We start from the raw sequence: 20,000 nt of genomic DNA, 5'->3' as shown, positions 1-20,000 counted from the left end.
CAGTAAGAGGCCTTATTGAACATGTTGAATGCAGACTTCAACAACACAGGCTGGTGTCCTAGTAAATACACCTCAGGCTCCCTCTCAATGTTACTTACTGACAAAGAACTGGAGTATGGCTGGGAGAGTTTATGTGTGTCTGTGTGTGTGTGTGTCTGTCTGTGTGTGTGTCTGTCTGTCTGTGTGTGTGTGTGTGTGTGTGTGTGTGTGTGTGTGTGTGTGTGTGTGTGTGTGTGTGTGTGTGTGTGTGTGTGTGTGTGTGTGTGTGTGTGCTATGTGTGTGCTATGTGTGTGCATGTGTGAGTGAGTAAATTAATACATTCATTCTGGGGAGGAGCAGTATGTTATGTCATGATGGGGGCAGAACTCTGAGGACAGCACTGCTACACGTCAGTCCACTTGTTGCTCCCCTCTCCTCTTTCAGCCCACTTCAATACCTTATGATTTCATGCATTGGATTCATTGCATTTTATTTATTATCCTTCTTTAGATGCATCTACTACCACTGTTGAGTAAACAGGACATTGATGTAAAGCCTGCTGAGCAGGTGTTAACTCTTGTCTGTTTTGACTTGGTATTGGCATCTGAACAATACTATCAGCACAAGACTGCACAGTGAGACTAAAGAGCCTTTCAGTGGTGGGTTTGGCTTGAGCAGGGAGTTTAGAATGCTGGGCATTTTGGGAGAGACCTGGGGGCGGGCTCTTTCTGGATCATTGTTTGGGATTTCGGCATTCGGCCCGTGCTGAGTGGCGGCCGGCGTACAAAAGAGGGGCAGGATTAGGCCTTCTCTGCGCCCCTGCCCCCTGGCCCCTCAGCCCCATGGGACTGAGGCTGAGTGGAAGAGGGCAGCAACGGATCAGCGGTGAAAGGAGCCTAAACCCCAAGTAATTACGCCCCTAGCTTTTAGCTTTTACTGAAATATAGGACTGGGTGGGGACTGGAGGGAGAAGCCCTGAGCTGAGCTGGGTTTCATTGCTAGGTCACAGTGATGTGATGGGTTCCTATAGAAGGGCCATTGCTTAGAACCCAAGGTGTCTCTCTCTCTTGTTGATGAAGCTTCAAAGACCCCTAGCCAAGCCCCCTAGTCTAGCCCCCTAGTCTAGCCCCCTAGTCTAGCCCCCTACCCTAGCCCCCTACCCTAGCTCCCTACACTAGCCCCCTAGCCTAGCCCCCTACCCTAGCTCCCTACACTAGCCCCCTAGCCTAGCCCCCTAGTCTAGCCTCCTAGTCTAGCCCCCTAGCCTAGCTCCCTACCCTAGCCCCCTACCCTAGCCCCCTACCCTAGCCCCCTAGCCTAGCCCCCTACCCTAGCTCCCTACCCTAGCTCCCTAGCCTAGCCCCCTAGTCTAGCCCCCTAGCCTAGCCCCCTAGTCTAGCCCCCTAGTCTAGCCTCCTAGTCTAGCCCCCTAGCCTAGCCCCCTACCCTAGCTCCCTACCCTAGCCCCCTACCCTAGCCCCCTACCCTAGCCCCCTACCCTAGCTCCCTAGCTTCTAATGTCCACAGCAGGCAGGCTCATCAGGGCAGGGTCACTATACCTAGCCTGGTCCCACATCTGTTTGTTTTGTATAGCCAACTCATATGTTTTGTTATTGGCAAACAATGACCATAGGAGATAGCTATACAGCATAACCAGACATGGTACCAGGCTACTATTATACCTAGTTGCACAGAGAGAGTCCTCCCATGGATGGTTCCTCAGTCAGTCAGTACTGTTTGACACAGAAATACAGAAATGGAACAGAAACTATGGAACTGCCTATCACAGTAACCCCCCCATACATACCTTCAGCACAGACTGCGTTATTTTTATCAGTCTCAGGATACATTATAAATCTCCTTCCAGAGACGTCATCATGGCTCTGATTTGGCACCAATATCGGCAGAGCTGTCCATGGAATAGCAGCATGGCATTGGTAATGTCCCAAAAGGCACCCAGTTCCCTTTATAGTGCACTACTTTATAGTGCACTACTTACCCCCTTTTTTCTCCCCAATTTTGATCTTGTCTCATCGCTGCAACTCCCCAAAAGGCTCGGGAGGCGAAGGTCGAGTCATGGGTCCCCCGAAACATGACCCGCCAAACCGCGCCTCTTAACACCCGCCCGCTTAACCCGGAAGCCAGCCGCACCAATATGTCGGAGGAAACACTGTTCAACTGACGACCGGGGTCAGCCTGCAGGCGCCCGGCCCGCCACAAGGAGTCGCTAGTGCCCGGCCAAACCCTCCCCCAACCCGGACGACACTGGGCCAATTGTGCGGCGCCCTATGGGATCTCCCGCTGTGATACATCTATGGCATCTGCGATGCAGTGCCATAGACCGCTACGCAGTGCACTGTTTTTGACCAGGGACCATAGGGCCCTATATAGGGAATAGGGTGCCATTTGGGACGGAGACATTCAGTGCAGAGCATGAAGAAGTGGAATGGAAGAGGGAAGGAAAGACGAGACAGCTGAGTTAATGGAGATTTCTCCCACTGATTGAGATGTCACTCATCGCTACCATGGCAGCTTGTCACTATCCGTGGCATCTGACACCTTCACTGTCAAGGTGTTGGCAACATGAAGAGAAGGGAAGTAAAGAGATGCTGACCGGGAAATTATGGAGGAACCAAATCCAGTTTGAGACCAGATTGAACCAAAGAAATGCAGTGAAAATGAAAGCGGGATGTTGATCACCTCTTGGAATGGTTCCTTTCTGGACTCTTCTAATGGAAGCTGTTCCTCACAACCTTGTGTCGTTATGGTCCGGTTGTATACTGATTGTAAAATAATGTTTTTAGACAGCTTTTTAGTGACCAGAAAAATAAGTATTTAATGGTTCAAATCTGGTTCTCTGAGGTCTCTATAACCAGAATATGATGTCATTATAGCGTCCCATACCAATGTTTAACCTGCTGGTGGCTAGGATGTAGTTAGCCTGCTGGTGGCTAGGCTGTAGTTAGCCTGCTGGTGGCTAGGCTGTAGTTAGCCTGCTGGTCACTAGGCTGTAGTTAGCCTGCTGGTGGCTAGGCTGTAGTTAGCCTGCTGGTGGCTAGGCTGTAGTTAGCCTGCTGGTCGCTAGGCTGTAGTTAGCCTGCTGGTCGCTAAGCTGTAGTTAGCCTGCTGGTCGCTAGGCTGTAGTTAGCCTGCTGGTGGCTAGGCTGTAGTTAGCCTGCTGGTGACTAGGCTGTAGTTTGTCAGGAAGTGGTTTGGAGATTACACACAGGACCAGGTGATGATGAGTCAGTCTATTCACATCAGCGGTTTACATTGTGTTATCTCATTACAGGTGTATGAGTCAAGGTTGACATTTCCCTAAGAGCAGAAACCAAACTGAGAACAACAAGCACTATATAGGTACAGTAGAGCTGAATAGAACAGTTGTATAAAAGCGGTAACCAGAAATAACACTACTGGTCTTTTGTTGTGTAGATCCTAAGTATTGCAGAAAGCTATCCCAGATGAGCACCCCATTCCTGGAAAACGTTTGGTAGCACCGGCACACCTAAATAATATTTTGTTGTCTTTGTGTGTGTTCGCTGTACTATAGCTGCCGTGTGGGGATGTGGAGGTGTATGAGGAGACCAGTCAGTGTCTATCCCTACTGATGCAGCTGTATGGAGGGGACAGCCCTGACTCCCTCAGCCCCCTGAACCTCCAGAGCCTCAGCCACGCGCTGCAGCTCCAGACCCAGCCTAAACAACACAGACTACTGCTCCGCATCATCAAACGCCTGGTGAGTAGAGAACCCTCCCACCTAGAGCACTCATGACAGCTTAAGATACTACTGTGTTGTAGTCTTGTGTTACCATACTTCCTAGACTTGTTCATCAATCAGAGGAAGCCTGCAAGCCGAAGGCTATAGCAGTAGTAGTAGAAAACATTAGTTTTGCAGCAGCATAATCATCATCCATAGCCACATCCCAAAATGTTTTCTTCCCCCCTACTCTTATGATGTGCACATATGAGTTTCACCCATCTTTTCCCACTTACTGCAGTGTGTTGGTTTAATTTTGGCATAATACTGTAATCATTTACCAGCAGCAGCAACTAGGCCTGGCACAATTACAGAATAGCCTTGTAACTGACGGTTATGGATGAAGACCGTCATGAAAATAAAATAACCGTCATAACTGCTTTTAAAAATTATTATTGTAATTGTATTTTTTGGGGGTGTGTGGAACGAACAGCTGAGTGAAGACGGGACGGCCGGGCATTCCATTCGTGGGGTTGAGTCCGTTTCTGATGTAACATGGACTCTACAGTAACATAGTCACTACAACGTGATGAAACTTTGTTGCTCCTTGCTGAAACAAGCCAGATGTTGTAGCAAACGAGTCTTCAGTTGCCTAGGCAACGCCCCCCTCCCTGCAGCAGCAGCACATGCAGTCAGGAGAGTAGGAGAGGAGAAAATGGATTTTAAAAACGGTTATTATTACGGTGACCGCAGTCATTTTGCTGACCAATAACCGTCATCCAGAATTCCTTGAGCTTCACAGCCCTAGCAGCAACTCCACTCTGTTGTTTTGTTGAAGAGAATAGTGAGATGATGAAGTAATGTGTTTCTCACCTTCCCTGTGCCGTGATGTGGTGGTCCTCTGGAAATACTTCTCCAATCAGCAGCCTTTTATAGAACACTGCTGTCAGAGGTGTCAGCAGCACTTCGAAAGAGAGAGGGAAAGAGAGATTAAAGGAAGAGAGATACAGTTTGTGTGTGTGTGTGTGTGTGTGTGTGTGTGTGTGTGTGTGTGTGAGCGTGCATTTGTGTGCACGCTTGGTGTGTGTGTGGGTGTGTGCGCACGTTTTTGTGTGTGTACCAAATTGAAAGTTCTTCTCTACTGGATAGGTCGGGTGGCTGGGGGCCACGAACCGTACTGTTGTTCCAGTGTTTGTGGTGGGGAGTGATTCAGCGCTGGCCTGGAGGAATGGGAGGGCAGCTGACCTCAAGGCTGCCTTGTTGTGTGTCTCTCTCTCTCTCTCCCTGGGGTGGGAAATCTGGGGGGTCTATCCATTCCAAAAGAACTCCTGTGAAGAAAAAAGTTAGAAATATGGGAAGTAAAACTGTGCAGCAGCCACAGTTACAGTGATTGGGCTTTAGGAATGTCATCACTTCACTCAATGTTTTCTGCTTTCATTTATACAGTATTTGAAACAGTCTTTAACCTGTTGGTTTAGCTCAGATACTCAAACTACATAAGTATGTGACGTTAGCCTATGCAGTTACTTACTGTATAGGGGACCATAAATTGATATTGTGGTCTGGGTGTATGTTTAGGCTTTTTGATATGTCTCAAATGTGCCTCCAACCTGACTGATGACCAAACGTAATGGATAACAAAACCGTGAGACATTGCTTTTTGATATCAGTATGAAAGCAATTAGTTGGGAAATAGGAGATTTTCAAAGGAGCCTCTGGCCAGGAAGAAAGAGAGTGATGTTTGATATTAGGTTTGTTGCCAAGCAACTCTCAACCTTTACATTTCAACTGAAGCTCTGCTAAGGACATTGTTAAGGGAAACCGTCCAAGGGTAAATGCTCTGGTAAAATTTGGTGTATAGGGTGCCATTTGGGATTCACACATATTGTTGACTGGTCTGTGTCTATATTATCTGTGGTAGTGATTGTATTGGGGAGGAGAGGTAAGGTAGGCAGCAGAAGACAGGTAACTGGAAGAGGAGGAGTGAAGGGTCTGTCTGAGTGACAGAGGAGAAAGAGGAGAAGTCATTTTGTGGCGAGTGCCCCTTCACCTCATTACTGTTTCAACCAACCTGGTCTCTCTCCTTTTCTCTTTCACTTTTACCCCCCTCTCCTTCCTTCCTTCCTTCTCTCTCTCTCTCTTTTTCTCTCTCGTTGATGTCGTGTGGTTTCTCACCTCTCAGCCTGTTGCCTTCCACAGCAGGAATCCCTAGGGCTGTAGACCAGACCTCCTCTCTCTGCCTCCTCTCTGTCCTCACCTCACCATCCACTTCATATAGCAGTAATACCACTGGATCTCCTTACCTTACACTCTTAGAAAAAAGGGTTCCAAAAGGGTTCCTCGGCTGTCCCCATAGGAGAACCCTTTACGGTTCCAGGTAGAACCCTCTGTGGAAAGGGTTCTACATGTAACCCAAAAGGGTTCTACCTGGAACCAAAAAGGGATCTTCAAAGCGTTTTCCTATGGGGACAGCCGAAGAACCCTTTTAGGTTCTAGATTGAACCTTTTATTCTAAGAGTGTATGGAGCCATCCTATTCTCTTGAGTCGCTGATGTAATATAATGGTCATTTGTGATGCTGTCTGTGGGTCATTATTTCAGTAAATAATAACCCATTTGCCGGCTGTATTTCTGTATTTTGAACGTTTTATATCTTGAAAACTTGATTGCTGACATGCAAAACATTTTGGGACTATATCAACAATGGACTAATGAAACAAATACCAAAATATAGTTTTTGGGTGGAGTTTTCCTTTAAGTGCCTGCAGTGCAGTTATAGGTTTTTTATTTTCTTAGTTGGACTGCTTGTGTAGTTAAGCTGCATTCTGCAGAACATGGTGCTTGTGTATTATAGATTCAGGCTGCATTCTGCAGGACATGATCCTTGATTGCTTCATTCAGGTTTGATTCATTTCCTGACAAAGTGAGTAATCACTTGGATGGAAATTCCTGCCATGTTGCACTATACAATTTACAACACAAAACCCTCAGGCCAAACCGAATATATATTTAAAACATGTTATATTGCTGTATCTTATGCCTTAAAGCTATCTCATTGTCATTTATCCAGTCCAAGTTACGGCAGGTTAAAATAACACCTTCTAGTTTTAATGCAGCAGTATTATCGATTTGGTGAACTGTAGCTGTCAGTAAACCTTTCTAATATTTTGAGCCAATATGAATAATGGTCCTTAAAGTATGGAAGACGCATGAAAACTTTATTTTACATTATACCAGTAGATAGGCTTACATTTCAATTTAGTCTTTCCAAATAAACATCAACTAATCTAGCCTGTTCTTTGTGGTGGAAAATTGCAAAACAATATTCATATCACTATGGTGATGTGTAGCAAAACAAGTCTGTAATCTATTATAAAATGCAAGCTATATTTCACTATGTTATGGATAACTTAATCCCAAAGATTTAGGCAGAGACTATTTTTAAGGTATAATAGAAAAATATTTAATAGAAGCAGCTGTGAGGGAGATCTGTCTCTGATTTCCAGTCAGGGAAGAACTCACTAGGGAGATGGTTGCAGGTCCCTCATATAGAGGAGGGATAATGATAATACCATCATATTGTTACACAACAGTTATTTTATACAAGCAACAGTTCCAGAACACAATGGTCTTGTGTTAGGGTGCAGACATACCAGGAGTCTGTGACATGCATAACATCACAGTTCCAACACAGAACAGAGCATAAACCTTGACAAGTTATAACAGATCAACCCAAATTCTGTCACCACAACTAAAACAGTTGTCTAACACATTTCAATTCATTTCTTCACTGAGTTCTAGGTTACCCTATTACAGATAAACCTTGCACCTGGCTCTACCTGACTTTAACAAGGGGCCCCAGGGCTAATTTATCATCAGACATGTTACTATACTCTGCGCTGCTCTCTCGCTGTTCTCCCGCTCAATGAAAGGTTATTAACAATTTACAGGCCGTAGTCTCTGGACGCTCCTCTCGCTCCGTAAAGACGGATCCATCCGAGGTCTTTTCCTGCTATCTGCTTTTTTCTCTCTCCTAATGAGCTGCAGTGTGTTCTTAGCATTGTGAATCAAATATCACACTTCTCCCCCTAAAATAAAGGCTTGTCCTTGCTACTCCACCACTGCTGCTTTGTCTTGGATGGCACAGCAGTGAGTCTGTCTGTGTAAGTAACTGTAACATCGGAATATGGGGATGCAACAGTGTTGGTATGGAAGTGTAGTTATAGCAATTATTGTGCTTCCTCAACTGGAATCAAACCAGACATTTGTTGTGATTCAATGATAGCTGTACTGCTGTATGGACAGATTCATATTAAGTCCCTTGGTCTAACGCCTGCTCTGTGTGGTCTTAAGCTCTCCTCCCAATCCTTCCTTCCTATGGAGAAGAGTGGGAGGATGTATAGACCCTCTAATCTGTGGAGAAACTCTTAACAGATTGTGTTTCATCATTCCCTGGTTCCCTGGCAAGTCATTTAAAATGTATATCTGGGCTCACCAATGTGTTGTTCACTAAATCCCTCCTTTTTTCTCTTTAATGGTCTGATCATGGGGCTGAGCTGGAATTACACACACACACACACACACACACACACTGGAATTACCATTAACACTTGAGTTTAATTAGCCTTGTTAGTCCTTAGGAAGCAGAATCTGAGATGAGCTGTCATTTGGGAGGCAGGCGTTGTTGTTGTTGTTGTTGTTGTTGTTGTTTGGGCTGAGTCGGGATTTGCCGCCTGAGAACACCTGTCCTGGTGGGCGTAAGGGAGAAAGAGCCTGGCTGCTTTGACCCCCTTTGTGTTCAATTAAAAAGTGCTGTGATGAAAGTGCACCGTAGTGAATGAAGTGGTGGCCTATGCAGCAGCAGTGTGTGTTCTTCTGGCCTGTGTTCATCTGAACATGTGAATGTGCATTTGTGGGGTTTGTCCTTGAATGTAAGCTACATCAGTGAGCATATGCATCTATGGCAGTTTAAAACCTTGTGCAATGAAAGATGGGTGTGGGACGTCAAGAATTCAAGGTTTGGACCAACACCACCCTATATGCACCAGTCTTGGTGTTCATCAAGGTTTGGACCAACACGCCCTATATGCACCAGTCTTGGTGTTCATCAAGGTTTGGACCAACACACCCTATCTGCACCAGTCTTGGTGTTCATCAAGGTTTGGACCAACACCAACCTATCTGCACCAGTCTTGGTGTTCATCAAGGTTTGGACCAACACACCCTATCTGCACCAGTATTGGTGTTCATCAAGGTTTGGACCAACACACCCTATCTGCACCAGTCTTGGTGTTCATCAAGGTTTGGACCAACACCAACCTATCTGCACCAGTCTTGGTGTTCATCAAGGTTTGGACCAACACCAACCTATCTGCACCAGTCTTGGTGTTCATCAAGGTTTGGACCAACACACCCTATCTGCACCAGTATTGGTGTTCATCAAGGTTTGGACCAACACACCCTATCTGCACCAGTCTTGGTGTTCATCAAGGTTTGGACCAACACCAACCTATCTGCACCAGTCTTGGTGTTCATCAAGGTTTGGACCAACACCAACCTATCTGCACCAGTCTTGGTGTTCGTCAAGGTTTAGACCAACACTACTCTATCTGCACTACTCTTGGTGTTCATCAAGTTTTGGACCAACACCACCCTATCTGCACCACTCTTGGTGTTCATCAAAGTTTTGGACCAACACCACCCTATCTGCACCACTCTTGGTGTTCATCAAGTTTTGGACCAACACCACCCTATCTGCACCAGTCTTGGTGTTCATCAAGTTTTGGACCAACACCACCTTATCTGCACCAGTCTTGGTGTTCGTCAAGGTTTAGACCAACACCGCCCTATCTGCACCAGTCTTGGTGTTCATCAAGGTTTGGACCAACACCACCCTATCTGCACCAGTCTTGGTGTTCATCAAGTTTTGGACCAACACCACCCTATCTGCACCAGTCTTGGTGTTCGTCAAGGTTTAGGCCAACACCGCCCTATCTGCACCAGTCTTGCTGTTCATCAAGTTTTGGACCAACACCACCTTATCTGCACCAGTCTTGGTGTTCGTCAAGGTTTAGACCAACACCACCCTATCTGCACCACTCTTGGTGTTCATCAAGTTTTGGACCAACACCACCCTATCTGCACCACTCTTGGTGTTCATCAAGTTTTGGACCAACACCACCCTATCTGCACCACTCTTGGTGTTCATCAAGTTTTGGACCAACACCACCCTATCTGCACCAGTCTTGGTGTTCATCAAGTTTTGGACCAACACCACCCTATCTGCACCAGTCTTGGTGTTCGTCAAGGTTTAGGCCAACACCGCCCTATCTGCACCAGTCTTGCTGTTCATCAAGTTTTGGACCAACACCACCTTATCTGCACCAGTCTTGGTGTTCATCAAGGTTTGGACTAACACCACCCTATCTGCACCACTCTTGGTGTTCATCAAGGTTTAGACCAACACCACCTTATCTGCACCAGTATTGGTGTTCATCAAGGTTTGGACCAAACACACCCTATCTGCACCAGTCTTGGTGTTCATCAAGGTTTGGACCAACACCAACCTATTTGCACCAGTCTTGGTGTTCATCAAGGTTTGGACCAACACGCCCTATCTGCACCAGTATTGGTGTTCATCAAGGTTTGGACCAACACACCCTATCTGCACCAGTCTTGGTGTTCATCAAGGTTTGGACCAACACCAACCTATCTGCACCAGTCTTGGTGTTCATCAAGGTTTGGACCAACACCAGCCTATCTGCACCAGTCTTGGTGTTCGTCAAGGTTTAGACCAACACTACCCTATCTGCACCACTCTTGGTGTTCATCAAGTTTGGACCAACACCACCCTATCTGCACCAGTCTTGGTGTTCATCAAGTTTTGGACCAACACCACCTTATCTGCACCAGTCTTGGTGTTCGTCAAGGTTTAGACCAACACCACCCTATCTGCACCACTCTTGGTGTTCATCAAGGTTTGGACCAACACCACCCTATCTGCACCAGTCTTGGTGTTCATCAAGGTTTGGACCAACACCAACCTATCTGCACCAGTCTTGGTGTTCATCAAGGTTTGGACCAACACACCCTATCTGCACCAGTATTGGTGTTCATCAAGGTTTGGACCAACACACCCTATCTGCACCAGTCTTGGTGTTCATCAAGGTTTGGACCAACACCACCCTATCTGCACCAGTCTTGGTGTTCGTCAAGGTTTAGGCCAACACCGCCCTATCTGCACCAGTCTTGCTGTTCATCAAGTTTTGGACCAACACCACCTTATCTGCACCAGTCTTGGTGTTCATCAAGGTTTGGACTAACACCACCCTATCTGCACCACTCTTGGTGTTCATCAAGGTTTAGACCAACACCACCTTATCTGCACCAGTATTGGTGTTCATCAAGGTTTGGACCAAACACACCCTATCTGCACCAGTCTTGGTGTTCATCAAGGTTTGGACCAACACCAACCTATTTGCACCAGTCTTGGTGTTCATCAAGGTTTGGACCAACACGCCCTATCTGCACCAGTATTGGTGTTCATCAAGGTTTGGACCAACACACCCTATCTGCACCAGTCTTGGTGTTCATCAAGGTTTGGACCAACACCAACCTATCTGCACCAGTCTTGGTGTTCATCAAGGTTTGGACCAACACCAGCCTATCTGCACCAGTCTTGGTGTTCGTCAAGGTTTAGACCAACACTACCCTATCTGCACCACTCTTGGTGTTCATCAAGTTTTGGACCAACACCACCCTATCTGCACCAGTCTTGGTGTTCATCAAGTTTTGGACCAACACCACCTTATCTGCACCAGTCTTGGTGTTCGTCAAGGTTTAGACCAACACCACCCTATCTGCACCACTCTTGGTGTTCATCAAGTTTTGGACCAACACCACCCTATCTGCACCACTCTTGGTGTTCATCAAGTTTTGGACCAACACCACCCTATCTGCACCAGTCTTGGTGTTCATCAAGTTTTGGACCAACACCACCTTATCTGCACCAGTCTTGGTGTTCGTCAAGGTTTAGACCAACACCGCCCTATCTGCACCAGTCTTGGTGTTCATCAAGGTTTGGACCAACACCACCCTATCTGCACCAGTCTTGGTGTTCATCAAGTTTTGGACCAACACCACCCTATCTGCACCAGTCTTGGTGTTCATCAAGGTTTAGGCCAACACCGCCCTATTTGCACCAGTCTTGCTGTTCATCAAGTTTTGGACCAACACCACCTTATCTGCACCAGTCTTGGTGTTCGTCAAGGTTTAGACCAACACCACCCTATCTGCACCACTCTTGGTGTTCATCAAGTTTTGGACCAACACCACCCTATCTGCACCAGTCTTGGTGTTCATCAAGGTTTGGACCAACACCACCCTATCTGCACCAGTCTTGGTGTTCATCAAGTTTTGGACCAACACCACCCTATCTGCACCAGTCTTGGTGTTCGTCAAGGTTTAGGCCAACACCGCCCTATCTGCACCAGTCTTGCTGTTCATCAAGTTTTGGACCAACACCACCTTATCTTCACCAGTCTTGGTGTTCATCAAGGTTTGGACTAACACCACCCTATCTGCACCACTCTTGGTGTTCATCAAGGTCTGGAACAACACCACCCTATCTGCACCAGTCTTGCTGTTCATCTCAATAGTGTGAAATTAGTTTGGGCTTGACTCTTCTTTAGAGATACAGTGGGGGAAAAAATTATTTAGTCAGCCACCAATTGTGCAAGTTCTCCCACTTAAAAAGATGAGAGAGGCCTGTAATTTTCATCATAGGTACACATCAACTATGACAGACAAAATGAGGGGAAAAAATCCAGAAAATCACATTGTAGGATTTTTAATGAATTTATTTGCAAATTATGGTGGAAAATAAGTATTTGGTCAATAACAAACGTTTCTCAATACTTTGTTATATACCCTTTGTTGGCAATGACACAGGTCAAACGTTTTCTGTAAGTCTTCACAAGGTTTTCACACACTGTTGCTGGTTTTTTGGCCCATTCCTCCATGCAGATCTCCTCTAGAGCAGTGATGTTTTGGTGCTGTCGCTGGGCAACACAGACTTTCAACTCCCTCCAAAGATTTTCTACGGGGTTGAGATCTGGAGACTGGCTAGGCCACTCCAGGACCTTGAAATGCTCCTTACGAAGCCACTCCTTCGTTGCCCGGGCGGTGTGTTTGGGATCATTGTCATGCTGAAAGACCCAGCCACGTTTCATCTTCAATGCCCTTGCTGATGGAAGGAGGTTTTCACTCAAAATCTCACGATACATGGCCCCATTCATTCTTTCCTTTACACGGATCAGTCGTCCTGGTCCCTTTGTAGAAAAACAGCCCCAAAGCATGATGTTTCCACCCCCATGCTTCACAGTAGGTATGGTGTTCTTTGGATGCAACTCAGCATTCTTTGTCCTCCAAACACGACGAGTTGAGTTTTTACCAAAAAGTTCTATTTTGGTTTCATCTGACCATATGACATTCTCCCAATCCTCTTCTGGATCATCCAAATGCACTCTAGCAAACTTCAGACGGGCCTGGACATATACTGGCTTAAGCAGGGGGACACGTCTGGCACTGCAGGATTTGAGTCCCTGGCGGCGTAGTGTGTTACTGATGGTAGGCTTTGTTACTTTGGTCCCAGCTCTCTGCAGGTCATTCACTAGGTCCCCCCGTGTGGTTCTGGGATTTTTGCTCACCGTTCTTGTGATCATTTTGACCCCACGGGGTGAGATCTTGCGTGGAGCCCCAGATCGAGGGAGATTATCAGTGGTCTTGTATGTCTTCCATTTCCTAATAATTGCTCCCACAGTTGATTTCTTCAAACCAAGCTGCTTACCTATTGCAGATTCAGTCTTCCCAGCCTGGTGCAGGTCTACAATTTTGTTTCTGGTGTCCTTTGACAGCTCTTTGGTCTTGGCCATAGTGGAGTTTGGAGTGTGACTGTTTGAGGTTGAGGACAGGTGTCTTTTATACTGATAACAAGTTAAAACAGGTGCCATTAATACAGGTAACTAGTGGAGGACAGAGGAGCCTCTTAAAGAAGAAGTTACAGGTCTGTGAGAGCCAGAAATCTTGCTTGTTTGTAGGTGACCAAATACTTATTTTCCACCATAATTTGCAAATAAATTCATTAAAAATCCTACAATGTGATTTTCTGGAATTTCTTTCCTCATTTTGTCTGTCATAGTTGACGTTTACCTATGATGAAAATTACAGGCCTCTCTCATCTTTTTAAGTGGGAGAACTTGCACAATTGGTGGCTGACTAAATACTTTTTTTCCCCACTGTAGCAGATGCACATGATTTTAACAGGGATTGGGGATAGGCAGTGGAGGCTCCATTGGAGTGGACAGACCAGAGGATAGGCAGTGGAGGCTCCATTGGAGTGGACAGACCGGAGGATAGTCAGTGGAGGCTCCATTGGAGTGGACAGACCGGAGGATAGTCAGTGGAGGCTCCATTGGAGTGGACAGACCAGAGGATAGTCAGTGGAGGCTCCGTTGGAGTGGACAGACCGGAGGATAGTCAGTGGAGGCTCCATTGGAGTGGACAGACCAGAGGATAGTCAGTGGAGGCTCCATTGGAGTGGACAGACCGGAGGATAGGCAGTGGAGGCTCCATTGGAGTGGACAGACCGGAGGATAGTCAGTGGAGGCTCCATTGGAGTGGACAGACCAGAGGATAGTCAGTGGAGGTTCCATTGGAGTGGATAGACCAGAGGATAGTCAGTGGAGGCTCCATTGGTTTGGACAGACCAGAGGATAGGCAGCACTGTTGGGTATATTTAGTGTATTGGGTGCTGCGTATTATATGGCGAGCTGAGCTCTCTGGTTGTGTCCTAAATGGCACCCTATTCCCTATGGGCCCCGGTCAAAAGTAGTGCACTGTATAGGGAATAGGGTTTCATTTGGGACGTAACCTCTCCTCTCTCTCCTATTGATTAATGTCTGTCTGTCCCTGTCCTAATTAGTACACAGGCACTTCTTCCACCTGGGTGTTAATGGAGTTAAGTGACCTGGCCTTATTCAGTTGGCCTCCCCTCCCGTACACACACACACAAACTCCACCTACCCACCCCCACCCCCTGCCTGTATCCGGGACAACGCACTACTCTGAATGCGTCCAACGTTACGGGTAGAATTTAATCAGCCCCCCTTTCTAGTCTGGACAGAGTGACTAACGTTAGCCTCCCCGCTTCAATGACATCATGTGTGCCACAGGGGTGATACTTCTGTTACGCTGGCTCTATATTTGACACCTCTATCTGGATATAATTCACCCTCCCCCACCAGTTGAGTTGACTGTACGTCATAGATGATGATTCTCACCTGTTCTATTCTTAACTGATCATCTTCTCTGTGAAATGTAGACATAAAATGTAGGATTTTATGTTTTCTTCTCCATGAACAGCCTCACCTGGCAGGGGAATTGGATAATTAAAAGTAGAAGGTTACTCTAGCCATAGACTACACCGTAAAGACTGAGGGCTTATTTCCACTGTGGTCCTCTGGAAGGAAACCAGAGTTGATTATTTGTTTTCCAGAATCGACCGCTAGCTAGCGGCGATGTCCTCTTTCTAATCCTAGTACCTGCAGTCTGAATCCTCTGTCTGTCCCTCCTGGAGGAATTGGTCCTGGATATATTCCACCTCCCTCCCTCCCTCTCTCTCAGTCCCTGGTTCCAGATGTTACATCCTGACTCCTGTGACCCTGGGATGCTGCTAGCTGCTTCTCTTCTCTCTCTCTTCTCTTTCAGCCATCTTGTGTCTAGTCAGGCCTAGTGGGAGCTCCCAGGACAGAGACATAGGCTGCGTCCCAAATGGCTCTCCAATTCCCTATATAGTGCACTACTTTTGACCAGGGCACGTAGGTGATATATAGGGGATAGGGTGCCATTTGGGATGCAGATAGATAGAGGGACCGAGGCTAGGAGGCGGGTCAGTCGCTCCCCATATTGAGCCGATGAATAATTCAGAACAGGGACAGTCCACTAGTGTAGCAGACAGTATGAACCCTCTCTCTGGAGACACACCATTGGTGCTCATTAAGTCCTGTGGATGGACTGAACTAGAGTCTTCTTCTGGTTCGCTCTTTCTACCTCCCTCCATTCCTCTCTCTCTCTCTCTCTCTCTCTCTCACTCTTCCTCTCTCACACACATCATCTCTCTGTCACTCTTTCTCTCTCTCTCCATGACAGAGACAACAATGGGTCTGTTCTCTAGCTGGCAGTGGAACTGAGAGGTTATGGACCCAGGTATTGTGCCTCAGGCAGTGGTCAGAGTTCACAATGAGGGATTTGCACAACAGACTTTCATGGGCACCATGAACTTGCATTCATTTTGTCTACAGTGATGTAAAATGGAGGATACAATATAGTGCTTCTACATCTGCATTGCTTACTGTTTGGGGTTTTAGGCTGGTTTTCTGTATAGAACTTTGTGACATCTGCTGATGTAAAAAGGGCTTTATAAATACATTTGATTGATTTATTGATTGGTTATAAGCCATCACCCACTTCACAAAAATAACTGTTCAAATATAAAATGCATCGATTCCAAAGTAGGTTCTTCATTAGTGACTGTTTTGTCCGTTTGGTCATTTTAGTCATGATTGCATTTGATTCGTTCGCACTTCTACAATTCTACATGGAGATTTCTATCGATGAATAAATGGAAGTTAACTGCTCCCTCTGACTTCTTGAGAGTAGATGAATGCCCGAGCAGTTCAGTTTGGCTCAGTTCTGCTGCCAGGCAGCTGCTAGTTTGTATGCCACCCTGTTCTCTCTGTCACTGCCACACATTCAGCTGTTTTCACTTCCCCTGGCCGTATCTCCTTTACTATCTTCATAGGGTGGTGTTGGTCCATTATGGTTGGGACAGCCACAGATTTTTAATTAACTTTGATTTAATCAGCCCAAATGAGACCAGGGTCTCATTTTCAATGGTGCCCTGAGACAATAACTATAACAAGTTACATTACATTAGAACATCACTTACATCACAGCCATCATAAACAAGTTATTAAATCAATCAATCGAAACAATTGGGCTGAATCGTTATAGCATTGTGTATGTGTGCCAACATAATCCTCTCAACAAGCCCATTCTCTCTCTCTGTTATCGCCCTGAGAATCTGCTTTAATGTCCCAACTGCAGCTCCTTATCAGAGGGAACAAGCTGACAGAGAACAGACGACCTCGCGGTCGGCCTAGGCCAAGTGATGAAGGGATTTTGGTGTCGGTTGATGTGTCCCAAATGGCACAATATTCCCTATATAGTGCACTACTTTTGGACCCTGGTCCTATTGGCCCTGGTCTAAAGTAGTCCACTGTGTAGGGAATAGGGTGCCCTTTGGGACATAGCCACTGTCTAGTACTGCAATACACAGTATTACCCATCACACTGAAAACCAACAGGTCTGCTCCACATGAAATCACTATGACGACTATGGGGTTTAACTAGACATACTACTGCTCATGCTCCCAGGTGATTTGATTTATAATAACGTTTCCACCCTTAGGTCTTCATCAGGCATTTAACTAGACACAGACATATGGTGGTGGTAAACAACTTTGCTGTGCTGCTGATGTACTGGGTGACTTGTGTGCTGGTCCGTGTTGGCATGGTGGTGCCAGGCCCAGGCAGACAGACAGGAGGACAGCCAGGGAGGCAGCGCAGACAGACAGGAGGACAGCCAGGCAGGCAGCGCAGACAGACAGGAGGACAGCCAGGCAGGCAGCGCAGACAGACAGGAGGACAGTCAGGCAGGCAGCGCAGAGAGACAGGAGACTGGGGTTGTTTCATGGGCCTCGCTGAGCAAAGAGAGACAAGTAGAACAGATGGGGGCTGTGTGTGTGTGTGTGTGTGTGTGTGTGTGTGTGTGTGTGTGTGTGTGTGTGTGTGTGTGTGTGTGTGTGTGTGTGTGTGTGTGTGTGTGTGTGTGTGTGTGTGTGTGTGTGTGTGTGTGTGTGTGTGTGTGTGTGTGTGTGTGTGTGTGTGTGTGTGTGTGTGTGTGTGTGTGTGTGTGTGTGTGTGTGTGTGTGTGTGTGTGTGTGTGTCCGTGTCCGTGTCCGTGTCCGTGTCCATGGCTCAGCCCCCAGCTCTCCCTGGGAGATAGAGTGGGATGGTAGGTCCTGCTCCATTAGTCTGGACACTGAGGAACACTGGGAGAGCCAGGAGTCAGGGCTGATTGAGGGCTAGGGGCCGAGAGGCTGTGGCAGGGACACACACACACACACGCAGCCACACACACTCACACTCACACACTCAGGGCTGGGGGCCGAGGGCTGTGGCATGCCACTGTGGATGGATGAGCAGCAGAGCTAAATACTGCCCCCAGCTCCTCACTGAGTGACAGCCCGTTGGCAGCGATGCCACTGGAAGATGTATAGCAGTTTGGCATTGACTTCTAGGGAGGGAGCCAGTCCTTGCTGGGTCATATTTCTTCAGCTATTTACTGGAAGAGCTGCCCAGGTATTGACTTGGCAGGAAGGGAAGACGCCCGTGCAGGGAAATTTAGTATTCTTACTGTTGTATTGTATTGTGTAAGTTTAGTATTGTTAGGTTTTTCATCTGCATGCAGTTTTTGTAGGGATGTTGAAGTTTTTCTATATTATCAGTATCATTCCTTTCCAGGCTGTTGTTTATGATCTCACATCAAATCTACTGCAGCCCCTCTCTCTCTCTCTCTCTGTTCTGCTGGCCAGTACTGGGTTGGGTTGACAGAGTAATGAAGTATCAGCCTCTCTCTTTCTCTGTGCTCCCTAGCTCTCATTGACTATGCATGTTGCACATCATCCATTTTTCCATCTTTCCAAAATAACACAGACGGCTCATTTACACCTGAGTGAGCCGTTGACAATGGGTGCTCAATCTGGCCCTTAGAGAACAGAGTGCTACAGAGCCTTCTCATCTTCCCCAGCACCCTCCCTGCAACAAAGAGCTGCTTAATTAGCATGCATTAATTTCACTGCTGTACCCATCTAATGCACAACCACTTTTGTCGGCGCCTCATCAAAGAAATAGCTAATTACCTTATAATGTCAGAATGGCGGCCGAGCGACACGCCTTTCAAAAAGCAGTTCAAAGAAGACGGAGGACAGGAGATAGGAGAGTGGTCAGGTTTGGGTCAAGGGAGAAATATTTGTTTTGGGTTAGATCAGGGGTGTCAAACATACAGCCCATGGTTTGAGTAAAAAATAAAACATATATAGTACCAGTCAAAAGTTTGGACACACCTACTCATTCACACCTACTCATTCCAGGGCTTTTCTTTATTTTTACTATTTTCTACATTGTAGAATAATAGTGAAGACATCAACACTATGAAATAACACATATGGAATCATGTAGTAACTAAAAAAGTGTTAAACAAATCCAAATGTATTTTACATTTGAGATTCTTTATAGTGCGCGACGTAGGTGGCTCTGGTCAAAAGTAATGCACTATATAGGGAATAGGGTGCCATTTTGGATGCACACAAGGCCCATCTTGGACCACCAAGGATGTCCAATTGAACAATAATACACACTTTTATTTTGTTATCAGATATTGTTCTGAAATTGTTTAATTTAAACCAACCTGTTGTTGCATTGAGGCTATAAGAAACGTTAGGAGGCTATAAGAAATGTTAGGCCTATGTTTATTTGTCAGTACCTGTGGTCTAGCTAACTGACAATTTTATTTTGTTGCTTTATCTGCAACTTCTGGTCACCATTCAAGTGGATGTCACACATTCATTCAATGGTGTCGAACTAAGGAAAAATGGGTTGCTCTTGGCCTTGGCACTTTGTTGTTAACATTATTTTGAGGTTATCTCTTGCCAAGACCCTCTTATCATTTCTAATCTACACAATAGCCATCCCCAGTACTGCAGACTGGAGTTGGGCTTGTGTCTGCTGCACTTCACTAGTTGGTAAACAGCCTCATGAATGTCAGGGGATGCTTCCCAAATGGTACCCTATTCCCTTTATAGTGCACTACTTTTGGTTTTTTAACATTTTTTAAAGGGTATAGGGTGCATTTTGGGACAGCCCCAGAGAGTTAATGAAATGTCATCAGGCCTTTAGCTGCAGCAAAACCGTTTCAACAAAACACTTTCCATTTGACAGACCACATGAAGACACACCACAACTATCCAGCCCTGTTTGTGTGTTTTACAAGGTAGGGGAATCAAACATGTTTTGAAATTTTCAATCAAATTGAATTATAGTGAAGACGTGTGGGTTGCCACTACCCTGCACCCAAACACCCTCTGAGTCCTCATAATGATAGATGGGTTGCGTCTAGCCAATTAGATAAGTGGGAAGTAGG

At 46.3% G+C, this 20,000-nt stretch overlaps 1 protein-coding gene across 1 annotated transcript in view; it reads left to right on the top strand.

Moving 5' to 3' along the window:
* Positions 1 to 20,000, top strand: part of LOC311139313 (serine/threonine-protein kinase ULK4-like) — a 138,217-nt gene that overhangs the window by 104,776 nt on the left and 13,441 nt on the right. The window contains exon 35 of the mRNA XM_084174192.1: positions 3,534 to 3,719. Within this exon, the coding sequence (XP_084030318.1) occupies positions 3,534 to 3,719 (186 nt within the window). The remainder of the gene's footprint in view (positions 1 to 3,533; positions 3,720 to 20,000) is intronic.

The sequence above is a fragment of the Coregonus lavaretus genome, assembly GCF_964263955.1.
Source record: "Coregonus lavaretus genome assembly, chromosome: 13".
Lineage (NCBI taxonomy): Eukaryota > Metazoa > Chordata > Actinopteri > Salmoniformes > Salmonidae > Coregonus > Coregonus lavaretus.
This window is presented reverse-complemented; position numbering and strand designations above follow the sequence as displayed.